Below are 25,495 nucleotides of genomic sequence, written 5' to 3'. Positions count from 1 at the left end.
ATAGAATATTGAAAGTCTTTTCCTCGTAAGAAGGGCTCTTTTGTGGTCTTTTTTATTTATTCCGAACAAATGCTGTATGTATTTTTTCCACATGGTTTTTAAGTTTATGTGCACATGCGAGTCGAAAATATGTAGTCTATAAAAAACAAAAAAAAAAAAACATTCATAAAAATATATCTATATTTTTTGCACTATAAAACATTGAATAAATTTTGCACAAAAAAAATGAAATAAATTATCAATAAATAGTATTTGTATTGATAAGATGGTGATAGTAAACTAAGTTAAATTATACATCGTAAATATAGGGATCCAGGAAAAATCAAAAAAATTTTTGAATACCCATGAAGAGAAAAAAAAAACATCTTCAAAAACTGTTTAGTTTTATTTCATTTAAAGAATTGATTAATTAATGAGACAAGAAACATGAATAGGTTAACCTGTCACTAATGTACAAAATATCGTCTATTGACGAAATTTTTCAGTAAGCGTTTATACATACATGTATATATATATATATACTCACTTTCTCTAGCAAAAAGTAGTCACGTTTTAATTAACATGCATGGCATTTCCAGTCAATTATTTATTATTATTATAGATTGACGTACAAGCTGAGATTTTTCGCGCATGCGCGATGATATCTGAACGATTCATGGTGGATCTTGAACATTTTGGATCTCGAAGATGCTTCACCCACCAGCAGGATTTAATCTTTTCTTCCTCTTACAAGATTGGACACTTCTGAAAATAGCGTTTCGTTCGCGAACGTATCAATATTGCTTCGAGGAAGAAATTTTTTCTCCTTAATTGTTGAAATATCTAATAATGATTGAAAATTAAGAAGCAAGAGAATGTCATATGACGTCATATATATGTTTTTTAATTCAAAATTCAAAATTTGATTTAATTGCATAATTGAAAGAAATTATTGATGACCGAACTTTTTGACAATCTCATATAAATCTTATGCGGTTGATATGTATGCGCGATCTTAATTTAAAAATGACAAGATTTCAGGTAGATTTAAAGTCTTTTTTTCTCAGCGACAATTTCAAAAGCATTTTTCCTCGTAATCTTTTAATTTCTAAGGATATATGTCTTTTTATAATCAACAATAAGCTAAATTGAAATTAGATGAAAATGGAGTCCACTTAGAAATCGATGTTTTTTTTTTAACTCGCGTTCTCGTTCTTTTGCACAAAAATTTTTTCCACAGAAAAAAATATAAGTGACAGAAATTAAACAGATAATGTATCGTGTGTTATAGTATTACCTTTATAAAAGTTAAAGTTCATTAAGATTAACAAAGACAGTCAGTGTTAGAAATATAGGATGCTTCGCGATAATTTAATTTAAATGACAGTTTCGACAATTTGAAAGCGGTTTTTTTCTTCGCAAAAAACTTTTTTCGTTCTTCATAAATTAGTGCTGATAATATTATATTTTTAATACGATATAATATTTTTGCCAAAAAAAAGAAATTAAAAATTTATATAAACTCCGAGTTTTTAAAAACTTTCTTGTGTGTATGTATGTATATAAATTTTCCACATTTACAATATTTATATTAACAAACACGATACATTGTAAAGAAAAAAACAGAGTGGAAATAATTTAGACACGTTTTTAATAAATGTGTATCTATTTACGCGTAAAGAATCTTTTCTCGGACTCTCACCTACGTCTTCAAAGTCACATTACATTATTTTACAATAATATATATATATATATATATATTTATATTTATATATGTATATGTGTTACTCTCTGTCTCCGTACGAGATTTTACGTAGCGAAGGTAAACGGAGCGTAACGCAAAGCGAGCACAAGTCGTGTACAAGTCGTGAGAAACGTTCGACGATAATAAACAATGTCGAGAAATCATCAGAAAAGGAATCGGGGAAAAATGAACAATGGCAATTCGTGCGAATTCCTCTCCATGAAAATATGAGCAAGCGGTCAATCATTTTTTTTTTTTTTTCGTTTTTGTTCAACTATCGTATTTTATTTTATTTGCGGCTATTATTATTTGTTTATCATTGTCATTTATTATTATTATTTCCTTTTATTTAGTTATTCTTTATTGTTACCATTATCGTTATTCGTAATATTATTAATTATTATTATGCAATGGTAAGAAATTTTAAAAACGACCCCGCGGTGTGTGTAGTGTGTGTGTGTATATATATGTGTGTTTCCCCTACACTTGCCAGTGTAGGGAGCACAGCTCCAAAGTGGATCCTTATATATCTGCGCGCTGTATCACTATCACGTAATTATATTTATAAGCAACGGATGTTTTTGGTACAATCAAATCTGTTTTTCTTTTCTTCGTCATTTATTGAATACTCCATTCATCCTCTCGCTCCCATTATTCCTTCTTCCTTCCCTCTATTAAAAAAAATCAACATATATATATGCATATATATATGTATACATACATACATACATACATACATATATATATATACATATATATGTCTCGTATATTTTACTCTTATATTCCATCATTTTTTCCATCGTCCGCGCGAATTGAACCTTATCATTCGTTAGCTAATTCATGTATGCCGTCTTCCGCTGCGGCTTCGCGCTCTTGAGAAAAAATGTTTGTTCTATTAACTCGCCGCCGACACGCAGCCACAGCAGTCTCTATGTTAGTAGCACATGGGCCTATATATGTTTTACACGTGTTTTTTCCATTTTATCGCAGTTTGGTGTACGCGTGTGTGTCTGTGACTTGTTTTGTTTCTCATATTAACTATATATATCCTTTTTCTTCTTCAATAATATATATCATATTGTATATATTTATATATATATATATTTTTTTTATGTATATATATAAATATATATTTATATTTATATTTGTTTTCATTTTTACCTAATTTATTACGTACCTGTTATAATTATCGTTATCGCTAATACGAATATATGATACATATATTCAAACACCCCCGCTGGCTCTGTCAGGAGCAGTAATAAACAGCGCAAGGGTCAGTCAGGAGGCGACACACTGGCCGTCTGAGAGAATGCACAAAGTGTCGCGTCCTCCGTAAAATGAACATAAGGATCACAACGACGTGTATAACTTCGTCCATTCGAAATTTACACCACGATTGTCCCGTCCTACCGAAAACGCAACAAAATCTTAGTCAAGGATGGACTAATACATTGTTGCGTACTGACACTGAGAGTACACACATCATGCAATCGAGACTGTTTCCCCATTTCAAAACAAGACAAGAAACGGAAATAAATGTACCCGATATACACATATATAAAATCATTTGGAATTCACTGATCGCCACGTTATTATTGTTGATGTTATTATTATTGTTGTCCCAAAAGAAAACCAAAAAAAAAAAAACAAAAGAACATAAGATTGCGTGCATTGTCTTTTCTTTTGCATTTTTTTCCTGCTTCTATCACTCCGCCATACCGGTCACAACTAATAAAATGAATTACATTACGTCAAGGATGCCATCGTGAGACACTTTGTTTCACTAACAACAATAATTTTTTGCGTGTAATATATGGACAATCGACGTAAACTAAGAGCTAACAATCGGGCAGCGTGGTACTGTAATTCGACCTGTAACAAAAGATAAAAGATAAAAGCTTATTCAATATTTACAAAGTATTAAGAGACTAATTTTTTGATAATTTGTTTAACGTTATTGTTCTTACCAGCTCAGGGGCGAGTTCGCGTCGCAGGTGTGTTAGTGGCAGGAACTGGATTATTGGAGGTAGCTGTGATAGCATTACGTTCGAGAGCATTACGTCGTTCTATCTCCAATTCGCTCAGTTTCTTCCACAATTCGTCTCTCTCTTTTTCCCTCTTTTTCTCTCTATAATTCAAAGACATGTATGTAAAAGAGAAATACATGTTCTCGATAATATTTCAAGTTAGTTTATTTAAACTGATAATGTAACAATAAATTAACTAAAATATTTTTTTAGTTAATTAAAAAGAAAAAATTGTAAAACATTTTCAAATTTAAATTTACTTTTGCCTCTCAGACTTATAGCTGGCAGTAAGTTCATCAAAGAGCTTGCTGTTCATCTCCATAAACGTTTTTAAAACGTTATAAACAAGAGCTACAATTGTCTGATTCCAATGCTCTTTACTTATTCTATACAATGCTGGAAACATAATTCCCATTATTACATGATTATTTTCCTCAATTAGAGACATTATGTACTCATTATTCCAGAAGTACAATGCTCTTTCCGCAACCTGCAACAACACAAAAACGATTTATTGCATTTATGAGAGAGAATTTGTCAAAAGTTAGCTGAAAACACTACATCCAAATCGTTTACCTGAAAGTGTGGTGAAGACACGCAACGTGCAATTTGCCTGAATAAAGGTTCTTGTATTTTAACAAATTGGCTAGGTTCTATAACGTCCAATATTTCTTCAATTTCGCCAAGGAACATCACCTCCTTCTGGCTGCACGTTTTAGGCCAGAATTTAAGGAGACCTCGTACAACTGGTTCTGTTAGAGTCGCATCTTTTTCCAAAAATTGCACCACACAATAAGCTAATTGCGCGTGATATAGTGATAAACATTTCACTTTATGTAGTGGTAATAGCACCTGTGAAAAGAAATACAAAAATATTGTTTTTTATAATTGAAATATTTGAACAATTCATTCGATATTATATTTATCTACATAATTGTTATTTATATTTCATTAATCATTTACTTTTGTATAATAAAATAATTAAACTCGATAATCTTTTATCAGCGCAGGACTAAAAAATAGATGATAACTTAATGAAGAAAATTTGATATATAGTTGGAACACATACCTTAACCAAAAATTGCTTATGCTCAACTTTTAAAGGTAGAGCGAATCCATTAATAATGCTACCCAAAATTTCAAGAAGTTCACCAACGCCGTTGAAATGTTCTGTTTCATACACAAACCTAAAATATATAATAAAAAGAAAGAAATTACAATTATATAATACTTTGAATAAAAAATGTGTAATGAGAAACGTCATTTATACAAAATAATTATTAAATAAATACCTCAGAAAAATGTTGTTTATTTGTTTGCGTATGAAGGCTCTAAGACCCAGGAACTTGCCATAAATACGATGCAAAACGGTTTTCAAGAAATCCCTTTCCCTCGGGTCTTCCGAGTCGAACAAATCCAATAACTATAATACAATTATAATTATAATTGATAAAATGTAATATAATCATAATACAATTATATTATATAACATATAATTGTACGAATTTATATTCTATTGTATATATTAAAAATTATTTTAAAAAGTGTACCATATATATAAATATCTTGAAAAATGCAATATTGCATCTCTACCTGTAATACAAATTTTTGGTCGATAACTTTTTTGCCAATGGCAGGCTGGAAATCTGAAGACTCGAGAAAACGGAGGAAGACTTCGTAGACCAACTGAAGATGGGGCCAACTTGCCTCCAGGGTCGGATCGTCCTCTTCTGGATCGAAATCCGGGTTTTCACTTGGTGGCAACGTACGAAATAAATTTGCAGAAACCTAACAAACACGTTAACGTATGTTAACATTAAATAGTTTCATGAATTTTATTTATTTACAAAACATATATATACATATAGAAGTATAAGAATTATTGATAATAGAAAAAGATGATATATTAGAAGAAAATAAAGATTATAATAAAGATCTAAATCCTTATTGACAAGAAAACGTGAGAAATGCAAAAATTGTCATTCTAGTCTAATAACTTTCTTATATTTTGATATTATATTTTTATCAATCACATACCATTTTAATAGTTTCTGGGTAAATGGGTTCAGTGAGGACACCTCGTCCTGCTGTGATATATTCCACCAATTCATTGAGCGTACTCCGTTTAATTTCTTTACCCTTGAGATCAGCCATTGGATCCATGAAGTCGAAAGCCACACAACATTGCCGAAGTTTTTTGATAAACAATTCCTCCTGTTCTGCAGCGTTAACATCTATAACAAAAATAGATAACATTGATATAATCTTTGATTACGTATATTTCGAGTATAAATTTTTACTTTGATACAATTACTTTTGCTAATAATAATAAAAAAAAAAAAAAAATAAAGATAGCTTCAAAGCTCTCTTCTTAAGGACGTGACTTGTCATTTTTGTCTGAATGTTTGTTGTAAATAATCAATTTATTAGAAAATAAAATGTATCAGAAATTCATAATCGCTATTTTTAACTTTCTATTGCATAAATAACGATCCAATAAAATGTTATCGTTTCTTTTTGCCTCTAAATATGTAAGCAAACAATTTAATTGAGCCGATAGAAACTGGAGTCATCAGATATTATTACAAACAACAATACTATGAATATATTCTGTAAACGAATTATAATGTGTCTCTAACTGTTTTGACAAAATTGTAGTCAAGCTTTTCGATTTAAATTTACTTGAAATTAAATGAAAAGGTAAAATTTTATTAATATCTTTGAAGTCTGGTTTCGTGAAAGAAAAAAAGAATTTTGTAATTTCAATAGAAAATATCATCATCCCACATTATTGAATTTCGAAGCGAAATTCAATTCAGATTGATAAAAAAAAAATGTCGCGTTTAATATCATGTAAAATCTAAATTCGACATTAATGCCAATAATGATAATAACACGAAAACTGAGCGTAAAATGTCAATATATATATATATATATATATATATATATATATATATATATATATATATATATATATATGAGCCGTTTATTTTGAAAGTGGCCTAACTCCGTTTTTCAATTTTTTCCAGTTATCATGGTTACATGTACAACTTTATGTTATTTATCAGTAAAGCATTTCAGGTTGCTTATAATCCGAGCAAATACGATAATTCTTGACACATAAGTTTTCAGAGTTAATTCAATAATCGAACCGTGTAGTTTGAAAGTGGCCTAACTCCATTTATACTTAAATAATCAAGATATATTTACTATTGATAATGTCGGAAAGTAGTGATGAAGGTAATTTTAATTAATTAGTATTTACAAGTTAACCTCAGTTTTTGGACAATTGCGTTAGTTGAATAACCAGTACGTTTAATTAATATAAAACTTAAAATTTAATATTAAATTTTAGAAATTATTTCACCCATGGGGAAGAACAGAACAAGACTATTATTTAGTTCAGATAGTGAAGAAGAAATAGTAAGTAATGATTTTTAAAAAAATCGAAAAAGAAACCGAATTATAGAACAATATTCGTCTTCAGGGGATGAAGATATGAATAACAATAGAGAAAAAATTGATGAATCATACATCCAAAAAGTGCGAAAGATTAAACGGAATTCAGGAAAAAGATATTGTACTCAAACCGGAAATATTGTACCGGAAAAAATTTTCGAAAACAAAGATTGCCGTTGTCGGAATGCATGCACAAAAAATTACGATGAAAAAGAAAGAAAGAATATTTTTGAGAAGTTTTGGGGTTTGGGAAATTTTAACAAACAAAATGTATTGCTTTACGAAGCTGTCGAGCGCAAAATTATGGAACGAAGACGTCCAACAAACGGAAAAGGTTCGCCAAGAAATTGGAGTTTTAGATATTTGTTGCATTCTAAAACGGAAAAGTTCCCGTCTGTAAAAATTCTTTTTAGATACTTTTAAAATAAGTGAAGGACGCTTAAAACGAGTATTAAACTCTGCAAATGTAGGCAATGATTTACGTGGGATGATGGTTGGATCATCAAGAAAATTATCTGAGGAAAGAAAAAAGCATGTTCAAAACCATATTAATAGTTTTCCTAAATTTGAATCCCATTATACTAGATCTCATAATCCTAATAGAAGATATCTACATCCTGATCTAACTCTTAGGAAAATGTTTAATTTATACGAGCTTTATTGCGAGGAAAATAAAATAAAAGCCGTTAATGAGTGGACTTACAGAAAAATATTTAAAAAAGATTTTGATTTACATTTCCACCAACCGCGCAAAGATACATGTCAAAAATGCGACTTATTAAACATCAAAATTAAAGCATCAAATGATGATGAAGAAAAGAATAAACTTACAGAAGAAGCAAAATCAGCTAGGAATTCACTGAAACAAGATCAGGAGCAAGTATTACGTAATTCAGATTATTATTTTGCTTTCTCGTTCGACTTGCAAAAAGCATTACCGTATCCCAAGTTGACTACCTCAGTAGCATATTACAAACGCAATATGTATGTTCTAAATTTAGGCATTCACAATTTTCATAACGATAATGTTTACATGTACGTTTGGGATGAAACTATTGCATCCAGAGGTGCTCAAGAAATTGTTTCATGCATCCTAAAACATGTTAAAAATTTAAAAAGTGAAAGACACATTATAGCTTACAGTGACGTGTGCACCGGGCAAAATAGAAACATTAAAATAGCTTTAATGTGGTTAAAAATTGTCCAATCTTTGGAAAATAATGTGGAAATCATAGATCACAAATTTTTAATATCAGGACATTCGTTTTTACCAAATGATAGAGATTTTAGCGTGGTAGAAATGTCATTAAAAAAAAATAATTTACTGTTCATTCCCCAAGATTATTACAAGATTATGAAAAAGTGTCGGAAAGGTAATAATTTTATTGTAAATGAAATGAGACAAGAAGATTTTGTATCAACAAAATTATTAGAAGATGCAATTTTTAAAAGAGTAAAAAATTCTGATGGAGAATCAATAAACTGGCTAAAAATATGTTGGATGCGTTTTGTCAGAAATGAACCGTATAAAATTTTCTATAAGACATCAATGAATAAGAATGAAAATTTTAAAGTCCTGAATTTATTACCTCGTCGGGGTAGACCAAGAAAGTTCGAAAATATTGTATTGACACCACTGTATAAAAATATCAGACAAATTACAACAGTAAAATTCAAGGACATAATGGACCTATTACGATATATACCACCGGAACATCATGATTACTTCAAATCCCTTTCACACGCACAAAATGTAGATGAGTAGTAAATTGTTTTGTAATAAATTTATGTTTGTAATTTTGCACGTTATGTAGTTAATTGAATCGCATAAATTATGTTCCTGAAGTGTTTTAAAGATATGTAAAATAAATTCAGTATTGTGTTTTTCAATTTGAAGCATCTTAAATTATGTTGAATGGACTTGGGCACCTTCAAATTTTATAATGAATCTGGTTGTTAATTTTGAAAGTGGCCTAACTCCATTCTTGATAAGAAAACGCATATTATTCACTTAATAATTGCCACTATTTTAATAGGAACTATAAATTTAACACCCTTAGATACACTTAAGCAGTATGACTCATTAGTGTCCTATACGTATATTTTTAAATTCATTGAAACGCAAACCCTTAAATATCTCGATTTGAAGATAAATGGACTTAGGCCACTTTCAAAATAAATGGCTCATATATTGTATAGAAATAAAACTTTGCGCGCAAATATACCTTTATTTTTACAAGAATGCATTTTATATATTTCTCTTTGTCGGAGATAAAAAAAGATCAACCACATTAACACGTTCACGCCGGGGCCGATTTTTATGTTCTTCGCCGTGAGGCGGCGCTCGAATTTTTGCCGCGTTTCATCTGGCGGCGCGCGATTTTTACCTGTTCAGACCTATATACGAGTTGTACGTTTGCTAATAGTATAGTGAGTACTTATTATGCAAGTTGTGTACTTGTGCGGTTTTTTCATCCTAACCTCAGATTTCTGCCAGCAAGTATAACTCGAAAGGCAATTAGATTGTTTTTTTAATTTTTGCCCTTATAAATAATAGATAACATGGATATGGAAATAAGTGATTCGTCTGATTACATAAAAAATAATAAATAATGATGTTATAAATACAGCAATGTTGAATTATTATGTTAATTTTGTAGAATTTGAGTTAAATTTACAATACTGAACCATTATGTTTATGTTATTGAACAATAGTTATGTATTTAATAAGTTATTAAGTATAATTGTTATTAAAAAAGTGTTTTTTTATAAATAAACGTTAATTTTCAGCGTTTAATAACACAATCGAATGCGGGCCACCAGTGATACGCGCCGCCCGATAAGACAGACTAGTGCGGGCCACCGGTGGTACGCGCCGCCCGATGAGACAGACTAGTGCGGGCCACCGGTGGCCCGCGCCGGCGTGAACGTGTTAAATATATATATATATATATATATATATATATATATATATATATATATATATATATGTGGTTGATCTTTTTTATCTCCGACAAAGAGAAATATATAAAATGCATTCTTGTAAAAATAAAGGTATATTTGCGCGCAAAGTTTTATTTTTTTATTTTTTTATTTCGTTACATTATCGCGCTAATATTAGGCAAAAAATTTTGCACTCGAATATAGCGGAGCAAGTCGGGAAAAATACGGTACTCATACGTTGGCAAAAAAGGGAGAGGTTTATAATACACGCGCGTGCGTGACAGTTTGCCGCCGGCCCGTCAACAGCGTGTGTAGCCACCTTCACTCCGTACACACAATCCGATGGTGGAGGAGGGAGGTGGGTCTCGCTATATCGGCTGATTCTCTCGATTGCGTCCTCTCGTCCGCGTAATCGCGCGAGTCAACGTCCACGGATTGCGCGCGCGAAGATTAGGATTAGAATCGATTATTTCTATCGCGTTAGTTGACTCTTATTATTAACTGATAATCGCTATCCACAAGCTGACATTGATCTATAATTTATACTTATTGTTAGTTTCATATTTCAAAGTGTTTAATTTTATAAAAAATTTCTAATTTTCTAATTTCCATTCTAATTTTATAAAAAAAATTCCATCTTTGATCTTCAGGTATTTTTCTTTCAAATTTCAGATAATATTTAAATGACATTTTTCAGTGCAATTTTCTATAATAAATTTTTGCATTGGATGCGTTTTCTAATGTTTTTTTCACTTCTAGAAAGAAAAAAATAGAACTTTTTAAGTTTCAAGTACTAGATTTGTGTAAATGTACTGAAAAAAAACTGTATAATTCTCGTAAATATTTGAATTTAAAAAAAAAATTGCCAGGGTATCAATAAAATTTCCTAATTTTTTCAGATACAAAAAAAGTTCTTGAGGATTGTTTTCCATATTTTTCGAGAGAGTAAGCATCTTTTGTTTCATTATAGAATCTCGGTTTCAGATATAAAATCCCGATTGTTTTAAACCGTAAAATGCCCACAAATATCCAAGGAAAAAGCGTGCATTAACGCGTCTCAAATATATCTATCTAGGAAGAGATGGAGATAATATTTTCTTTTTAGCGCGCATCTACATATACTGGATCACAATCGCCGATAGCTTCTTTAAATTGCCGATATTTCGGAGCGTTTAAAAGGCTTTGAAGATATTCTAGATGCAACAAAGGTTAAAATATAAGACCAGTTACGAAAGTGTAAGCGAAAGCTAACCTGCTTATCTAAATCTCGTTTTTGTCCATTTACACTTAAAGCGTACGTTCACCAAGCAATAACAGAGAGAGAAAGAGAGAACCAAATTTCATTTTAATCATTTCATTCAATATAAGGATTTTCTCAAAATTCTTATATTAAAAAAATAGATGTACCGCGACTTCCATTTTTTTTATCGAGATATTCGTAAGTAAAAGGCAGTTCCCGATATAGGGCTCGGGACACCCTGTATATCCTCTGTCAAAGGGTAACACACATATCAGCTAATCAGTTTTTCCTGTGCGCTTCGAAGGGATGATGGCGCGGTCTGTCCGCTCATAATGGCACATGGCGTGGCCTCAATGACTTTATCAAATTATGTCAAACTCTACTTCTCTCTCTCTCTCTCTCTCTCTCTCTCTCTTCCCCTTCTTCCCTCCAACCAACGACCATCCTACAGAAAATATCGTCGCGCGAATAAATCTAGGTGTAAAGTGGCCATCCTCGAGAAAAATTGGCGATCATTCGCGTGTTATATTTATCTGCCGAGATCTTTTTCCGGGATGCTAAAATATATGTATATATGTTTGAAAAGAAAAGTCTGATCGCTACATTCCAATTGCAAGTGCTTGCTGTCGTCACTCTTGAATGGCGACATTCGAAATTGGCGAGTAGAAATAGCACCCGTAGCAACACAAGCTTTGTAACACGTCCAAGACATATTTAGACGATTTTGCCGACGTCAGATCACACCGCATGGCGCGATCTTATTATCGCTGTCACACACGTGGGACACGCATTACCTTTTCTTTTTTAGCTGATTGACACATTGCGATTCGCGTCACGCGATTATTTCATTTATTGACGAGAAGAAAATATTGAAAGAAGAAAATTATTATGCAAAAGATACGAGCGTGGATCATAGATTAGAAGACGAAAAAAGAAAAAAAAAAAAAAAAAGAATGAAGAAAAGCGCGCAATCCGCAAGATAGTGATTAATGATTATAGAAAGATTGCGGAATCCGCTATTCTCGTAACTCGCAGAAGAATGATATCAACAAATTACACAACAATTCAGAAAAAATTGTAAAACACACACAGCTTCTTTTTTAGGAAAAAAAAAAAGAAAAAAAATGCCTGCGTAATATTTCTTATTTCCCTTTAGTCCTCGATTGAGGTCAAATTTTTGCTTACCGCTCTTATCCGATAAATCGATCTGTTACAATCAAGTTACGATTGAACGAATAATTTTGATTTATATTAGCCTGCATCGATATAATTAATCTCATTATGTACACGGCATTACGTTTCTTTTTCTTAAATAAAGACGGAACCTGAATTATAAGTATATCCGTTATTTGCGCGATAATATATAGCGGGGAGAGTGAATTTACGTCACGCTCTCGGGCTATAACGAGGTGAGGCTGTAATTTTTCATCCGGGGTGTAATCGATGCCAGACACACGATTCCTCCATCGCAAGGGCCTCCTCGCGATTCTCCTCGATAGGAAGAAAGGGCAGTTGAACGGCCTTACACGATCCCATCAAATCTGGTAAAAAGATGGAAATGAAAGTGTGTGAGAGAGAGAGAGAGAGAGAAGGAGGGGGGAGAGAGAGAGAGAAAGAGGAAGGGTGGGGGAGGATGAGGAGGAAGGTCGAGGCGCAACGAGGACTCCAAAAATAGCGTTACGCTCGCGTCTCGCCCCCGTCGTTCGTTCGTTCTCCCTCGACGTTACGTGCGCGCGATCATCTAGCATGCACATATTTATAATTTCATTCATAAGGCGACACGTTAGCTTCATATGCCCGCACCTGTACGCGGCGACGCGCCACCGCGAGATCGAAGAGGGATAAGAATATGTATACCTGGCTCGCGCCCCCACCTTTATTTCGCCACGATTAGATTAATTGAAGTTTAGAAATTCAATTTTCAAAATTTCCGTTAAAGCGCGAAATTAACCATAGAGTCCACTAGGGCTTTACGTATTATTATTTTTACCTCTCGCCGAATATTATTATTGCTTTTTTTTTCTTTTTTTTTTTTTTTAAATCACTGATCGGAAAACGAGAACTGTTGATTCGCGAATAAAAAAGAGGGACGCTTTAGTGAGAAAGACGGCATGTAAAAATAAAATTTGTTTTTATATGTAATTTATTTATCAACGTGAACCGTTTTTTTTTCGATCTCCCACCGCGATTTATTTATCATTCAGACAAGGCAAACGAATCAATGTTCGTCTGATCCAAAAAATGTGAATTCGTTCGAGAAGAGTCGTCGCGATTGTCGGAATTGAGATCCACCGAATGGCAAGAGCAATTCGATAGTAAATTATGCTACGAAATACGAGGGTGATAAATTATCGATAGAACGAGAAAGAAAGAGCAAGAGAAAGTGAATGAATGGAGGGAAACGGAAAAAGTCTGGGAATAAATAAAAAAAGAGAGAAAAAGTAGACAAAAAATAGAGAAAGACAGACAGACAGACAGACAGACAGACAGACAGACAGACAGACAGATCGACTCGAAATCAGTCAGATCGAAATCAATATACATCAGTCGAAATCAACAATCATTGAATCGTTCACATGAAGATCATCGACATCGGTTCGACGTCGAAGACAGATGAAAGAGCAGACGTCGGAAGAGGTAAAGTCAGCAAGGAAGGATGAAGTCAGTGGTCGAGGTGGTCAGATGCGAAGTCGACGCGCGTTCCGGGCAGGTGGTCGCCGACACATTCCGGATCAATACTTCCACCGCCGCTTCTCTGACGGGGGTTCCCGTCAGGTAGCCTCCTCGCCCCCTTTCCAACCCCTTTTCCAATCCCTCCCTTCCTCGCCACGTTCCCACTCTCTCGCTTTGTCCACTCTCGGTATCGTCGTCGTCGTTGTCGTCTGTGCGCTTCGCTTTCTTCCCTCTTCCTCTTTGATATCTTCCTGTTCTACGTATTTTCTCCTCCCTCGCCCCCTCCACCATTTATTTTTTCCCCGACGCTTTTCTCGCCACTATTCGCGTTCCCATTTTCTTCACTCGTTTTCCCTTTCCTATGATTTTGTTTTCACATATTTTTTGCGATATCGCTACGCGAGAAATGTATGTTGGTTTTACATGGTTATTTAAACATACCGTATATAATATATTACGTAACGTATTAAATATGACACGTGTTAAAAAAAAAAATGTTCTTTCTTTCCAGCGAAAATACTCTGTGAGAGGAAAAAGATATAATTATACAAATATTTAATTACCTCGTATAATTATTGTATGTACAGTTATTAATACAAGAAAAAATATAATTTTGATAACGTAATCGTGCAGAAATGAATTCTCGTATTCTCTTCTTTTTCTTTTTGCGTCGATTGCACCGCAACAAGTGACGTAAGGTACTTACATTGTTCGTCTATGCATATAGCATTTATAGCAGCATATCTATAGCAACGGATATTGAACTCGCGGAAATTATAACGATCTCTCATTATAAATAAAATCGTATTGTGTTGCAATGTATTACGTGATTAAATTGATATCACTCGAGTATAAAATCCGCGGCGAGTATAAAAAAAAAAGAAGCTTTATTCATGTAAATAAGTCGAAAACGCAATTTAATATAAAGTCGCATGAAGGATTCGTGCCTCAGAATAATTTTCCGTAATATATTCTAGCACACCGATCGACTTCATTCATATTGAAATAAAAGCAGCAGCCGTTTGGAAAGCGAATAACACCACACTATATATAACAATCGAAATTTTCTTGCGCACACGACTGATTAATAGGAGCGATACTTTTTTGTCGGTGCAGCTGATTGTGCGAACGATGTTCGTTTCACCTGCTCTCTCTCTCTCTCTCTCTCTCTCCTCTTTCTCTCGCTCCGCGCTGTCGCACATCCATCTCCTGTCCTCATCTTGACATTGACCATGGCCGACAATTAGACAAAAAAGGCATTTATGCGCACGCGAATTGCCACTATTAGGATATTAAATATTCGAGCGAGACTTTAACTGAAATTGAATTACGTATTAAAAATCCATTCAGAGAGGTAAACAGATAATAATTCCGTCGTTTATTTTAATCCCTGAAGAGCTTATCTCGCGAAAAACTTTGATGATTCACAATTCTAAATATTGTTTTCGTTTTGAAAAGGATAGGATTAATCAATTAATCTCAAGGAATACGTCTACAAAATTTATGTAAATTTGTCGCGTTTTATCAGCAATTTGTAATATCTCTTGACATGAAAAAGGAAAAGATCCTTGGAATGATTTCGTTAGTCATCCCTACATTTGATTCTCGCGCTCTTCTCTTCCTTAATATGGGCCGGAATGGAGCTCCGACATACAAGAGTTAATAGTGTTCTGAGCAAAGAACACTATTAACGCTCCCACTTGTGCATGACGCATAATTAAATTGTGTTTACGTCTGATGTAATGGTCCCGGCACATCGCGGCTGCATTCCTTGCTTCGAGAAACTAGAAATTTTTCTCAACACGTGCGCATGCAAAATGAATTTTTTTATTTTCTTTAAAAATCGCATATATATATATATATATATATATATATATATATATATATATATATTATGTATACAGGATGTCCCTAAACTGACAATAAATATTTTAATTATAAATTCTTTGTAACATTTTAAGACAAAAATTCTAATACGAAAATGTCGAGGCTACAGTAGTTTTCAAATAAGAAAAATTTAAAAATCACCAATAAAAAAATAAGAAATGTTGATAAAAATGTTTTTTTTTCCCTCCCCAGAAAAATGTTTTTTTCGACTACTCTCATTATGGAAACAGCTGACTATGACAGTTGACATATATCAATATCGGTATATTAAATTATTGAGTCAACACATTTTAAACTATTATGATTCATTACGGATAAGCAGAAATAAATTCTTAATAAAAATCTTGAATATCTTTACAATAATTTTATTATTGCCAAAGGCATTCAATTCATAGAAATATCTTTACTGGCCATTTTGCCATCCCTGAGTGCGAAATTCTGTTATCCTGTTATTCGTGATTTAAACTTTTCCCATTTGAAAACAACTGTAGTCTGGACATTTTCGTATTAGAATTTTCGTCTTAAAATATTACAAAGAATTTGTGATTAAAATATTTAAGAATGAGTTTATCTGACTAAAAATTTAATTTCGTTTTATTTCCAAGAATAATGTTTCAAGAATAAAACTTAACACGTCAGAGAGTGAAAAGTTACAAGGTATCTGATGATACTTTTATCGAAGAGAAACTTTGCACTTCAACTTTCTTCATCAATAGCTCTCGTTATTTATAAATATATATACTGTTTCATTCTTTTGCAAAGCTAATATACCAGAATTAATAATATAATTGTTAAGACACTCTCCTACAGTTCTTCTTGATACAAAAGAATAAGAAAATATTTATCAATAAACTTCCAAAAAAAAAAAAAAATGTCAAATTTTTGAGAAAAATTTTTAATCCGTGGTCGTCTTAAAATTTTAAAAATATTTAGATAAAAGCTAAAGCACACGTCAAAATATTAAAAGTGGAGGATCAACTTTCAAGAAATTAAAATAATCGACGCGGTCCAAAACATGGCTCCTGCGCTCTCGAATATATCTTGGATTTCCGAAATTTCGCGTATATCAACAAAACGGGACGTCGTTATTCGTGGAATTTACTTCTCGAATGAGAAACATCGGCTCGTTCTTCACTCAATTTGCACAGCATTCAAGCGCGTCATTGAGCTATAGTTCTCTTTCTCTCTCTCTCTGTCTGGTGGGAGTAATATATCAAGACGATGAAGTAACAACGCGGATCGAAGTGTCATCCGATGTATCGAGCGTCGGAAAGGTTCGATTTAAAGAGGATGTACAGCGCCGAAAATATTGCGGCAGCGACTTTCTGGAACTTTTGAAGATGGGTTCCAATTCCGAAAATCTGAGGATAAGATACTTTACTGGATCTATCGAGAGGTAAGGTCCCCCCAAGAGAGCAAAGAAAGGTGTCAATAAAGATGTAGAGTAAGCAATGCACGTGAATTTTTGTCCTACATCGCGGATTCGGATTTTAGATACCATGTTTCAAATATTTTCGTAGCAATTTTTATTATCCGCACCATATGTAAACAATAACCATCGGACTGTTTGCGGTATAGAGTAATTGCATAGCGTTGCAATTTCGTTATCGCCTTGAAAGCGATAACGAATTGAGATAAATTTTTATATGCATTTTCTATTGCAAACAATATGGGGTAATATCCGAACAAGGTACATATATATATTAATTTCGAAAGTAGTTTGTTTAGACGGGATATTTTGCAAGGTTTACGACGGTTGAAATGTCGTAATTTTTATGAGTACAAGAATCCTATACACACACACACACTCACAAGCGCGTAAAGTCTGGGTACTGAAACTTGGATTCATGAATATATATGTACTGAACTTGACTCCCACTCCTATTTGTTTTCGCTCACCTGTCGCTGTTTACGAGCGGTAATGTCGTTTCGCACTATGCAATGGTATGCGCGATAATTTATTGCACTTGGTTCTTTCGAGCCGATAGAGACACGTAAAACTCAGTCGAAGTCGGAAAACGAGTTGAAATATTTCTTCGTCCGTAAGAAAGTTATTTTCATCGAATAAAATATCCAATAATTCGAGAAAGGAAAAATTCATATTGTCACATTATTCTGTAATGTAGTACAAAATTTACTTCTGTCATATACACGTACAATAACGTTTCATAACATTGAGTGATTTTAATTCGCGCCTTGCATAATATAAAATCTCACGTATAAATTATTATATGAACTAATATATGTGTAGTTATAACATTTTTCGATTGGACTTTGTCGGCAATTCATTTGATAGATAGATTCATCCGACAGATAAATTTCTTATATCTCTCTTCAGATATATATGTTTACAATTCTGACCGCACTATAGGCAGAGAGATAATATCTATTTATGATTAGTCGACTCTGATATTGGAAAAACTAAGAGCACTTTGGAATACGAGTTTCATTGCGTAAAAATATTTGCATCACAGGAAAATAAATACGCGCTCTTCTGTTTACACTTTTTTTTATCTTCCAAAAAGTAAATTCGTAATTTGATTAACAAACCTTGTAAATTATTGAAAAAGAAAGCTCATATCTTTTGGCTCAATTCCTCTGTAAAATTAATGTTGATTAAATTTTTTACATTCCAATTTATCGCAATAGAATTACGGATCCTCTTTCATATATTTTTACGATTTATTGCCAATTCAATTGGAGAAATATCGACATTTTCCAACAAAGGAACGTAATTATATACAACAAAGATAAATGTAAAAATTAATTGCAAAATTAATTACATGCAGTAAAATATATATCTAATGTAAAAAAAAGTGATATGTGAAGAGAAATAATTCGAAAAAGATTGAGAAAAAAACGCAAAGCATAGAACAATTTTTAATCGATTTTTCCTCATAGGAAAATATATATATATATATATATATAAAATTATCTCGAATTTTTCATATAGGTGAGACAAAATATGAAAACAAGTAAAATATTTTCGTACAAAAAGTTATTTATTTTAATTGAGATTTTTGTCAACGCTGTGCGATCGACAGTTTGAATGATACTGAAAGAAATAACTGTTCGAAGAAAGAGAAAGAGCAAAAGAGACTGTTGCCGTTTTACCGGCAAAGGTGAACGACATTGTCTGCTGCAAGGTGGAGGCCTGTATTCATGCCGCGTTGAAATCCATGCCGCGGATTTGTGGGTCAACCAGAGTAGAGTGGAAGGGGTGAGTCGTTTGACCGCTACTGCGGTATACGGTCGAAAAATTTTAAGTATCACTTTTAAAAAATGCAAAAAAAAAAGAAAGAAGACAGAAAATTGTCTATAAATTTAAGAAAATAGAAAATTTAAATTATTACAAAACATTTGCAATAAGAAAATATATTCCACTTCTTCCTCGCTGACGAGACTTAGGTAAACATCGTGCTGGGTATTTTTTTTTTTTTTTTCGAGCAAAGTGTTATGTCACGCTTATAAGATACTCAAGTATATTGCAGGAATGTCTAAAAAATTATTCCAAGAAAAGTAGCAGATTCTAATTTTCATTGCGCGAAACGATTAACGTTTAGAATCAAGAAATCACAGAAGAAGACGTCCAAGAGAGGAATTTGGAACGCCCTGTACAAATGCTCAATTATTTCGAAGAGATTTCTTCTTCCTGGAACGTGTTTGCATATTTTCCGATCGCACAAGTCTTGAAATAATTTAACGCAGAAAAGAAAGACGTGTTTCCTCTCGAGGGAATACTGGTTCTGTCTGGTCGAGAATGATTCTGCATCGATTTACGCACCATACGTAATATTGACTTGGGACAGAGATACTTTAATATTTTGCACACGGCTCTTATTTCACGATTAATTCACAGCTCTGACACTCCCTTTTTCTCTTCGGGTTCTTCTTGATTTCGATTGGCCATCGATCGTTCTCTCCTTTCGACATACATTCATTTTATGTTCGACACTGTCATGTTTCCTTCGCTAATCAACGTCCGCAATATGTTAATTATCTTGATATAATAATCATACACACGCGCGCGCGTGTGTCTCATTATCAGCACTGATTGCTTTAATGCTTATTTAAGAAAGAACATATCGTAAGATGAGCAAATAAACGAAAACAAAAAAGAAGATAAAAATTTATAAAAAAATAATTACTTTGCTGACGTACAGATAATTATTATTATTATTTTTTTGTTGTAGAATTTTGTATTGACAAACTTTACATTAAAAAAAAAAAAATTTGTGTGTAGAAAAAAATGCTTATTATTACAAGCGACAGAGAGAATTTAAGATTCTGTAAATATCGCATTCTGCAAACATCATCTCTAGTCGATCGGTGCCGATATAACTAATTCCTCCAAGCTCTCCCCATAAAGGTCCTTGCACAATGCGAGGCGATAGCGATAGGAACAAGAGAATAGCGATAGCGATAAACGATATCCAATGAGAGCTGCTTTTTTGAAATTGCAGATCTCATTGGATATCGTCTATCGCCATCGCTATTCTCTTGTTCCTATCGCTATCGCTATTGTGCAAGGACCTTAAAAGTCGCTATGTTTTTAGTTCCCCTCGATACAACTTTGTTCAGATGGCGGTGCGATGGACGCACGACATCGATGGGAATTCTCGACTACACGTGGCGGAATTACGTACTTAATATCACGTCGCGCAGACTGGGAGCGTCACATCACTCTCAGGATCACAGCAGTGATCTTCGAAATTCATCTCGCGTGACGACGGATCCTCTTTCTTCGCGTATAAGCTCGACGTAGCCCGACTGTAGTTGTGTGTATCCTAAACACAAATTCAACGAAACCAAATCCGCGCATTTGGAGAGTTATGGTCATCCTTCGCGATTATCAAGTGTAATCGATCGGTTGTAAATTTTTCACAGACTGTGTGTGATAATACCTAATACATATTTTTATTTAAATATTACCAGTCGTGTCTTGTTGCAATATTCGAGGTGCAGATAAAGGAAATTTAGTTATAAAAAAAATCACGGTGGATAAGAATTAGAAAGAGATTGTGAAACGCGATCGATCGTATGTCAAACGTCTTCAAAAATCATATCTGTCCCTCGTATTCGCAAACGCAACGTGGATATATTTTCATCGAAGAAGAATATGCAATATAGAGCAGGTATTTCGAAATCGTGTTTCTCTTGTTATTTTGTCTTCTTATCGTTATTATTGCATTTTCAATCTTCACGTTTATTTTTAAGCGAGTTTGATCTCATAAAACGAGTTGCACAGCCGCATGGATAACCTCGACGTGGCTTCTCTTCTCGCGTGACATAACACGTTGATACGTATATTACGTGTGTAAATGACGTGTGTACAAAATATCCGATAAATGAATGTTCAATAGATTTAATAAATGTGATACACTATCGACAAGGAAGCGAAAGGATGAACAAAAATTGTAGAAGAAATTTTTCACGATTGGTTTCGCAGTTTCAAAAAAAAGTAATTTTAATAGCGTGCATGTATTCGATTATGTAGTGCATATAAATCGATTAGAATGTATCTTGAATTAAGATACATCCTAATCAATTTAAAAACCTAAGAAACAATACATAAATAATCGTTTTATTAATTTAATAATTATAATTATAATCAGCAATAATAAAAAATTAACTTTTTTTATAAACTATTTTCTTTTAGAATAATTCTAGTGCTCTATATCTATAGCATTGCGAATATTCAACATTTATTAACGCGTTACAATGTTCTATATATATTTCGTAATTTTGAGAGATCAACGAAAACCAACAATAATACCATAATTTTTAATATTACATTATTATATTAATATTATATTATATTATTTTATATAGTGGTTTATGTAGTGTATTTCTCGTGAACAGAATTTTTTTTAAGTCGAGCGTAACAAGTGCTTCAACGTCCACAAGTTCAATATGTGATCGAGTAGATTGGACGTAAGCGCGCATGAATATTCAAAATTATTTTTTTCACCTGAGATGCGAAAAAATTTAATCTACATTTTTTTTGCTCCTTCCTCTGACTTTTTCGTCGATGATCGTATCATGATTCACGTTGCGCTAACAAGCATTTGGCGCAGGCGTTAAGAACGAGATGGCTGCTGTAAGTCATGTGCTAAGCAATCGCTAATAGTAGATTATTTGCAGATACCGAAAACGATATCGATCTCCTTCGACTAGAAAGAAAGGAACGGAACGAAACGTTTCTCCAACCATCCAAAGTACATTTGACGAAGCCGAGATTGTTGGTACCCGGTGTGCGCTCGTCGGCCACAGATTGTGCACGTTCCACACGAGATTCATTCACATGACCAACCTCTAAGCTGCAGAGAAAGGTTCAGTTGGATACAATCGTTCATATCGACCGGCACGATTGACCAATCAAAGAGTTTTATGTTCGACTGGCCAATAAACAATGTGTCCAATTGAATGCCACTCGAAGCCGCGAACTGATCGGATATCGTTTATAACGCAACTGAACGTGGCGCGGTAGTTGGATGAAGCTCGAAATCCCACGAACAGCTGGCCTCGAAGATTCTCCGTATAACATCAGTAAGAAGTGACCGTACTTGTCATTCAGCCCTCGAATAAACTTCTTATTAAGTCTCGATAAACAAAGTTTTTTTTTTCCCTTTTTTTTATGACTCACGTCTCCTCGCCAACTATGTCGCAATGTATATGTGTTAATTATACCGTCGATAGGTGAGCATGTGTAATAGAGGTGCTATTAACGGTAATGTATCATGGAACTGCATATATTAAATTGCTTGCCCTTTGAAACTCTTGTCAGTATGCCGGCAGTGTTTCTCGATAACGCGATCCGTCAATTACTAGTGCACGACAATAGTGTTGGAAGAAACGAACGGCCAGTATGTTTATCAGTAGTGGTACTATGTATGCGATGCAATTGCCCAAGTCAGAAACGCCGCAGACTCGCTGCCAATTATTCAATGGCGTCAAGGATATTATATTTGAGCTATGCCTCCACTTGCAGAAAATACAATAGATCTAGTGATAGAACTGGATGACAGTTTTATCGACGTTCTGCATGTGCCTTCTTTAGTAGCATTATTCCTTTTATGGTAATAAAACTAAAGATCTTTCATCAACGTTCAATTGTTAAAGTATAGAAAAATAAATTAAGATAAGTTAAGATTCTGAATATAATTTACTCGAAGTGTAAAAACAGAAATCGACAAGAATTGTGTGTTGGATGAATTTGCAAAATCTTGTGTTGTCATACAAGATTCTTGTCCTTGATATCCCATCTAACTTCTTTTAAATTTTTGAGTTTTTTTCGCCTCAAAGACATATTGTGCGACTAACGTAATTCGCAGCATACAACTACATAATATTATGTAACAATACTGTTACAATGTTATATAATTTAAATACACCTTATAATTGTATACAAACGCTTAGTTCTATGTCAACTCAAAGATATGGGCATTAAATGTACTAGGTAAGAGCGAGAAACGTAAGACTAACCTTTAAGCAACGGCAATTGTTGGAGCTCAACGTCTTGCGAATTGCGATAACGGGAGGAACCCTGCGACTTCTTGGATTTCTTCTTCAGGGATCGCTTGGCGAAGGGGTCTATCCGGTCGACGAAAGTCCCTGACGACATTTTGGCATTAACGGAGGCACTGTAAGAATATCCTGGCGATGCGTCGAAGCTCTCAACGAGGGCTGTAGCGGCTCCTGCGTCCTTTTCTCCTGGGTATTCCCAGATAGCGAAGCGTCTTCGCGACTAGAGACGAAGATCACCCTCACCCCGAGGAGGCCGCATTCCGTGCACGACGATGACGACGACGAATACACTGCACTTCACGAGAAAGAAAGGAACACACTGTTACACGATACACGTGTGATGATCTTGTGTCGCATTCGTTCGTTCTCCTCCCTCTTTCTCTTCCTTTAACACGATTCACTTTTGTTCACTCTGCGTTGAAAGGAGAACAAAGTGAGCTCCGCCGAGAGCGTCCGAGGAGCATAGCACACACACGCCCGGAGAATATTTTTCCTTTTTCCTTCCTCTAATTTTTTTTTCTTCTTCCTAATCGACGACGTCACGGCGTCGTCGTACACCCCATGAACAATGTGACAATTTCCAAACCTCGATCCGCCGCACCGGCTTACCACCGGGATGAAGGGGCGCGATGATCTCTAGGCGTTGTCGCACACGCGGACGCACTACCGTGTCCTCTTCCGCTCCCACCTACACCGTGTAAAATATATACGCCGTAAAACGACGACCGGTAGCTGCGGGATTCTCTTTGCGGGAGAAAAGGGAGAGGGCTCTCCTCGACTCGCCCGCGTCGCAAACGACGTAGGGTGGATTCGATCGACGACGGCGGCGCCGGTCGGTGATGGGTAGCCGCTGCTGGTTCGTTGGTTAAGTCGGTTGATCGGTCGGTGTTGAGGTCTCTCCTCTCCGATATATGTGTGTAAGCGCACGCACGCACGCACCGTACCGTCGTGCTCGTGTCGAACTACCGGCCAACCGAGAGAGAGAGAGAGAGAGAGAGAGAGAGAGAGAGATGGAGAGATAGATAGATAGAGATAGAGATAGAGAGAGATAGATATATATATATGTATATATATATATATATATATAGAGAGAGAGAGAGAGAGAGAGAGGAAGAGAGAAAAAGAGAGGAGAAAGAAAAAGCACCGTTACGAAATAGAAAACGATTCGACTGCGGCTGGTATAGCAGCGCACGTCCGTGTAGTAAGTATGGCCGCGGGTAATGTGGTCGCGCGCACACGCAGCGGTATATACGATATCCTGTCTGGAGGACCTTAACACGGATATATAATAATCCAACACGATCGGGGCGTTATGTATCTACGCGCGAGGACGAGACTCTCGGGTGTGGAGTCGCTGCTACCTGGGTGTCCCTTTCGCGCGGCGACCGTCAAACACCACGACTCGCGCCGCCCGGACGCCCGACGACGTTAGGTAGACGTGTACGTTAAGAGCAGCTCGTAACGCAAGAGCGCTCGGCCGCCATCAGCTGCTCGCTGCGACGTAGGGGCCTCTCTCATCTTCCGGCGGAACGTACCGAGACAGACGCGACCGAGTCAGGCGCCGAGAGCCGCCGGGACGTGGCCCGACATCGCCCTTGTCGTCGCTGCTGCTGATTCGCGTGTGCCACCACCTCCTCTTCGCCCCCCTCGGTTCTTCGTCGCCTCTTCGTTCACCCGCTTGCTTTTTTAATACACTGTGCTTTATCGCGCGCGCACACACACCTACCTCTATATCCCACCGTCGAGAATAACCGGACCGTCCGATGATCGCGCGAAACCGACAAAAAAAAATGACCGATCCTATCGCACGCGCGCTCACCTATCGCCGCCCTCTTCACTTATTGAAAATCCGTCAAGAGAGGTGCCTTGTGTGCCTGAAAATAGTAATGCGCGCTCGGCAATCATCGGCCGGAGATGGCCGAGCGGTCGACGGGGACGCGCGAATGCGCCAGATGGCGCGACATCCCACGCGCACGCGCCGCCGGACCGCTCCCGGCCAATAGCGACGCGCCGCCG

General features: G+C 35.1%; 1 protein-coding gene and 2 long non-coding RNA genes across 6 annotated transcripts; 2 read left to right on the top strand and 1 right to left on the bottom strand.

The window, feature by feature from the left end:
* Nucleotides 1-1,626: 1,626 nt before the first annotated feature.
* LOC126858094 (serine/threonine-protein phosphatase 2A 56 kDa regulatory subunit epsilon isoform) lies at nucleotides 1,627-25,416 on the bottom strand. Of its 4 annotated transcripts, none has more exons than XM_050608138.1 (10): nucleotides 25,299-25,416; nucleotides 23,438-24,167; nucleotides 5,788-5,984; nucleotides 5,344-5,538; nucleotides 5,043-5,173; nucleotides 4,820-4,937; nucleotides 4,327-4,602; nucleotides 4,011-4,240; nucleotides 3,691-3,851; nucleotides 1,627-3,595 (listed from the first exon to the last, which is right to left on the bottom strand). In XM_050608138.1, exons 2-9 carry the CDS (start codon nucleotides 23,574-23,576, stop codon nucleotides 3,695-3,697), a joined length of 1,443 nt encoding a protein of 480 aa, XP_050464095.1. In that variant the 5' UTR covers nucleotides 23,577-24,167; nucleotides 25,299-25,416; the 3' UTR covers nucleotides 1,627-3,595; nucleotides 3,691-3,694. The 4 variants fall into 4 exon arrangements, with proteins under 4 accessions (XP_050464095.1, XP_050464093.1, XP_050464094.1 ...); XM_050608136.1 differs by having other exon boundaries at nucleotides 23,438-24,441; nucleotides 25,206-25,378; XM_050608137.1 differs by having other exon boundaries at nucleotides 25,206-25,378.
* On the top strand, nucleotides 6,728-7,500 carry LOC126858105 (uncharacterized). The gene is made up of 3 exons (XR_007688609.1): nucleotides 6,728-6,990; nucleotides 7,106-7,173; nucleotides 7,238-7,500. It is a non-coding gene; the product is annotated as an uncharacterized LOC126858105 (long non-coding RNA).
* LOC126858102 (uncharacterized) lies at nucleotides 20,504-23,359 on the top strand. The gene is made up of 3 exons (XR_007688602.1): nucleotides 20,504-20,810; nucleotides 20,888-21,087; nucleotides 22,097-23,359. It is a non-coding gene; the product is annotated as an uncharacterized LOC126858102 (long non-coding RNA).
* Nucleotides 25,417-25,495: the final 79 nt, after the last annotated feature.

Source organism: Cataglyphis hispanica, chromosome 24 (assembly GCF_021464435.1).
Source record: "Cataglyphis hispanica isolate Lineage 1 chromosome 24, ULB_Chis1_1.0, whole genome shotgun sequence".
NCBI classification, from domain to species: domain Eukaryota; kingdom Metazoa; phylum Arthropoda; class Insecta; order Hymenoptera; family Formicidae; genus Cataglyphis; species Cataglyphis hispanica.
This window is presented reverse-complemented; position numbering and strand designations above follow the sequence as displayed.

Coding starts and splice junctions, on each gene's coding strand:
- LOC126858094 (XM_050608138.1), bottom strand. CDS start 23,576: ATGTCGTCAGGGACTTTCGTCGACCGGATAGACCCCTTCGCCAAGCGA. Junction 4,938..5,042: donor ATAAACAACATTTTTCTGAG/GTATTTATTTAA, acceptor TATATATTTTAG/GTTTGTGTATGAAACAGAAC. Junction 4,241..4,326: donor TGTCTTCACCACACTTTCAG/GTAAACGATTTG, acceptor GTGTTGTTGCAG/GTTGCGGAAAGAGCATTGTA.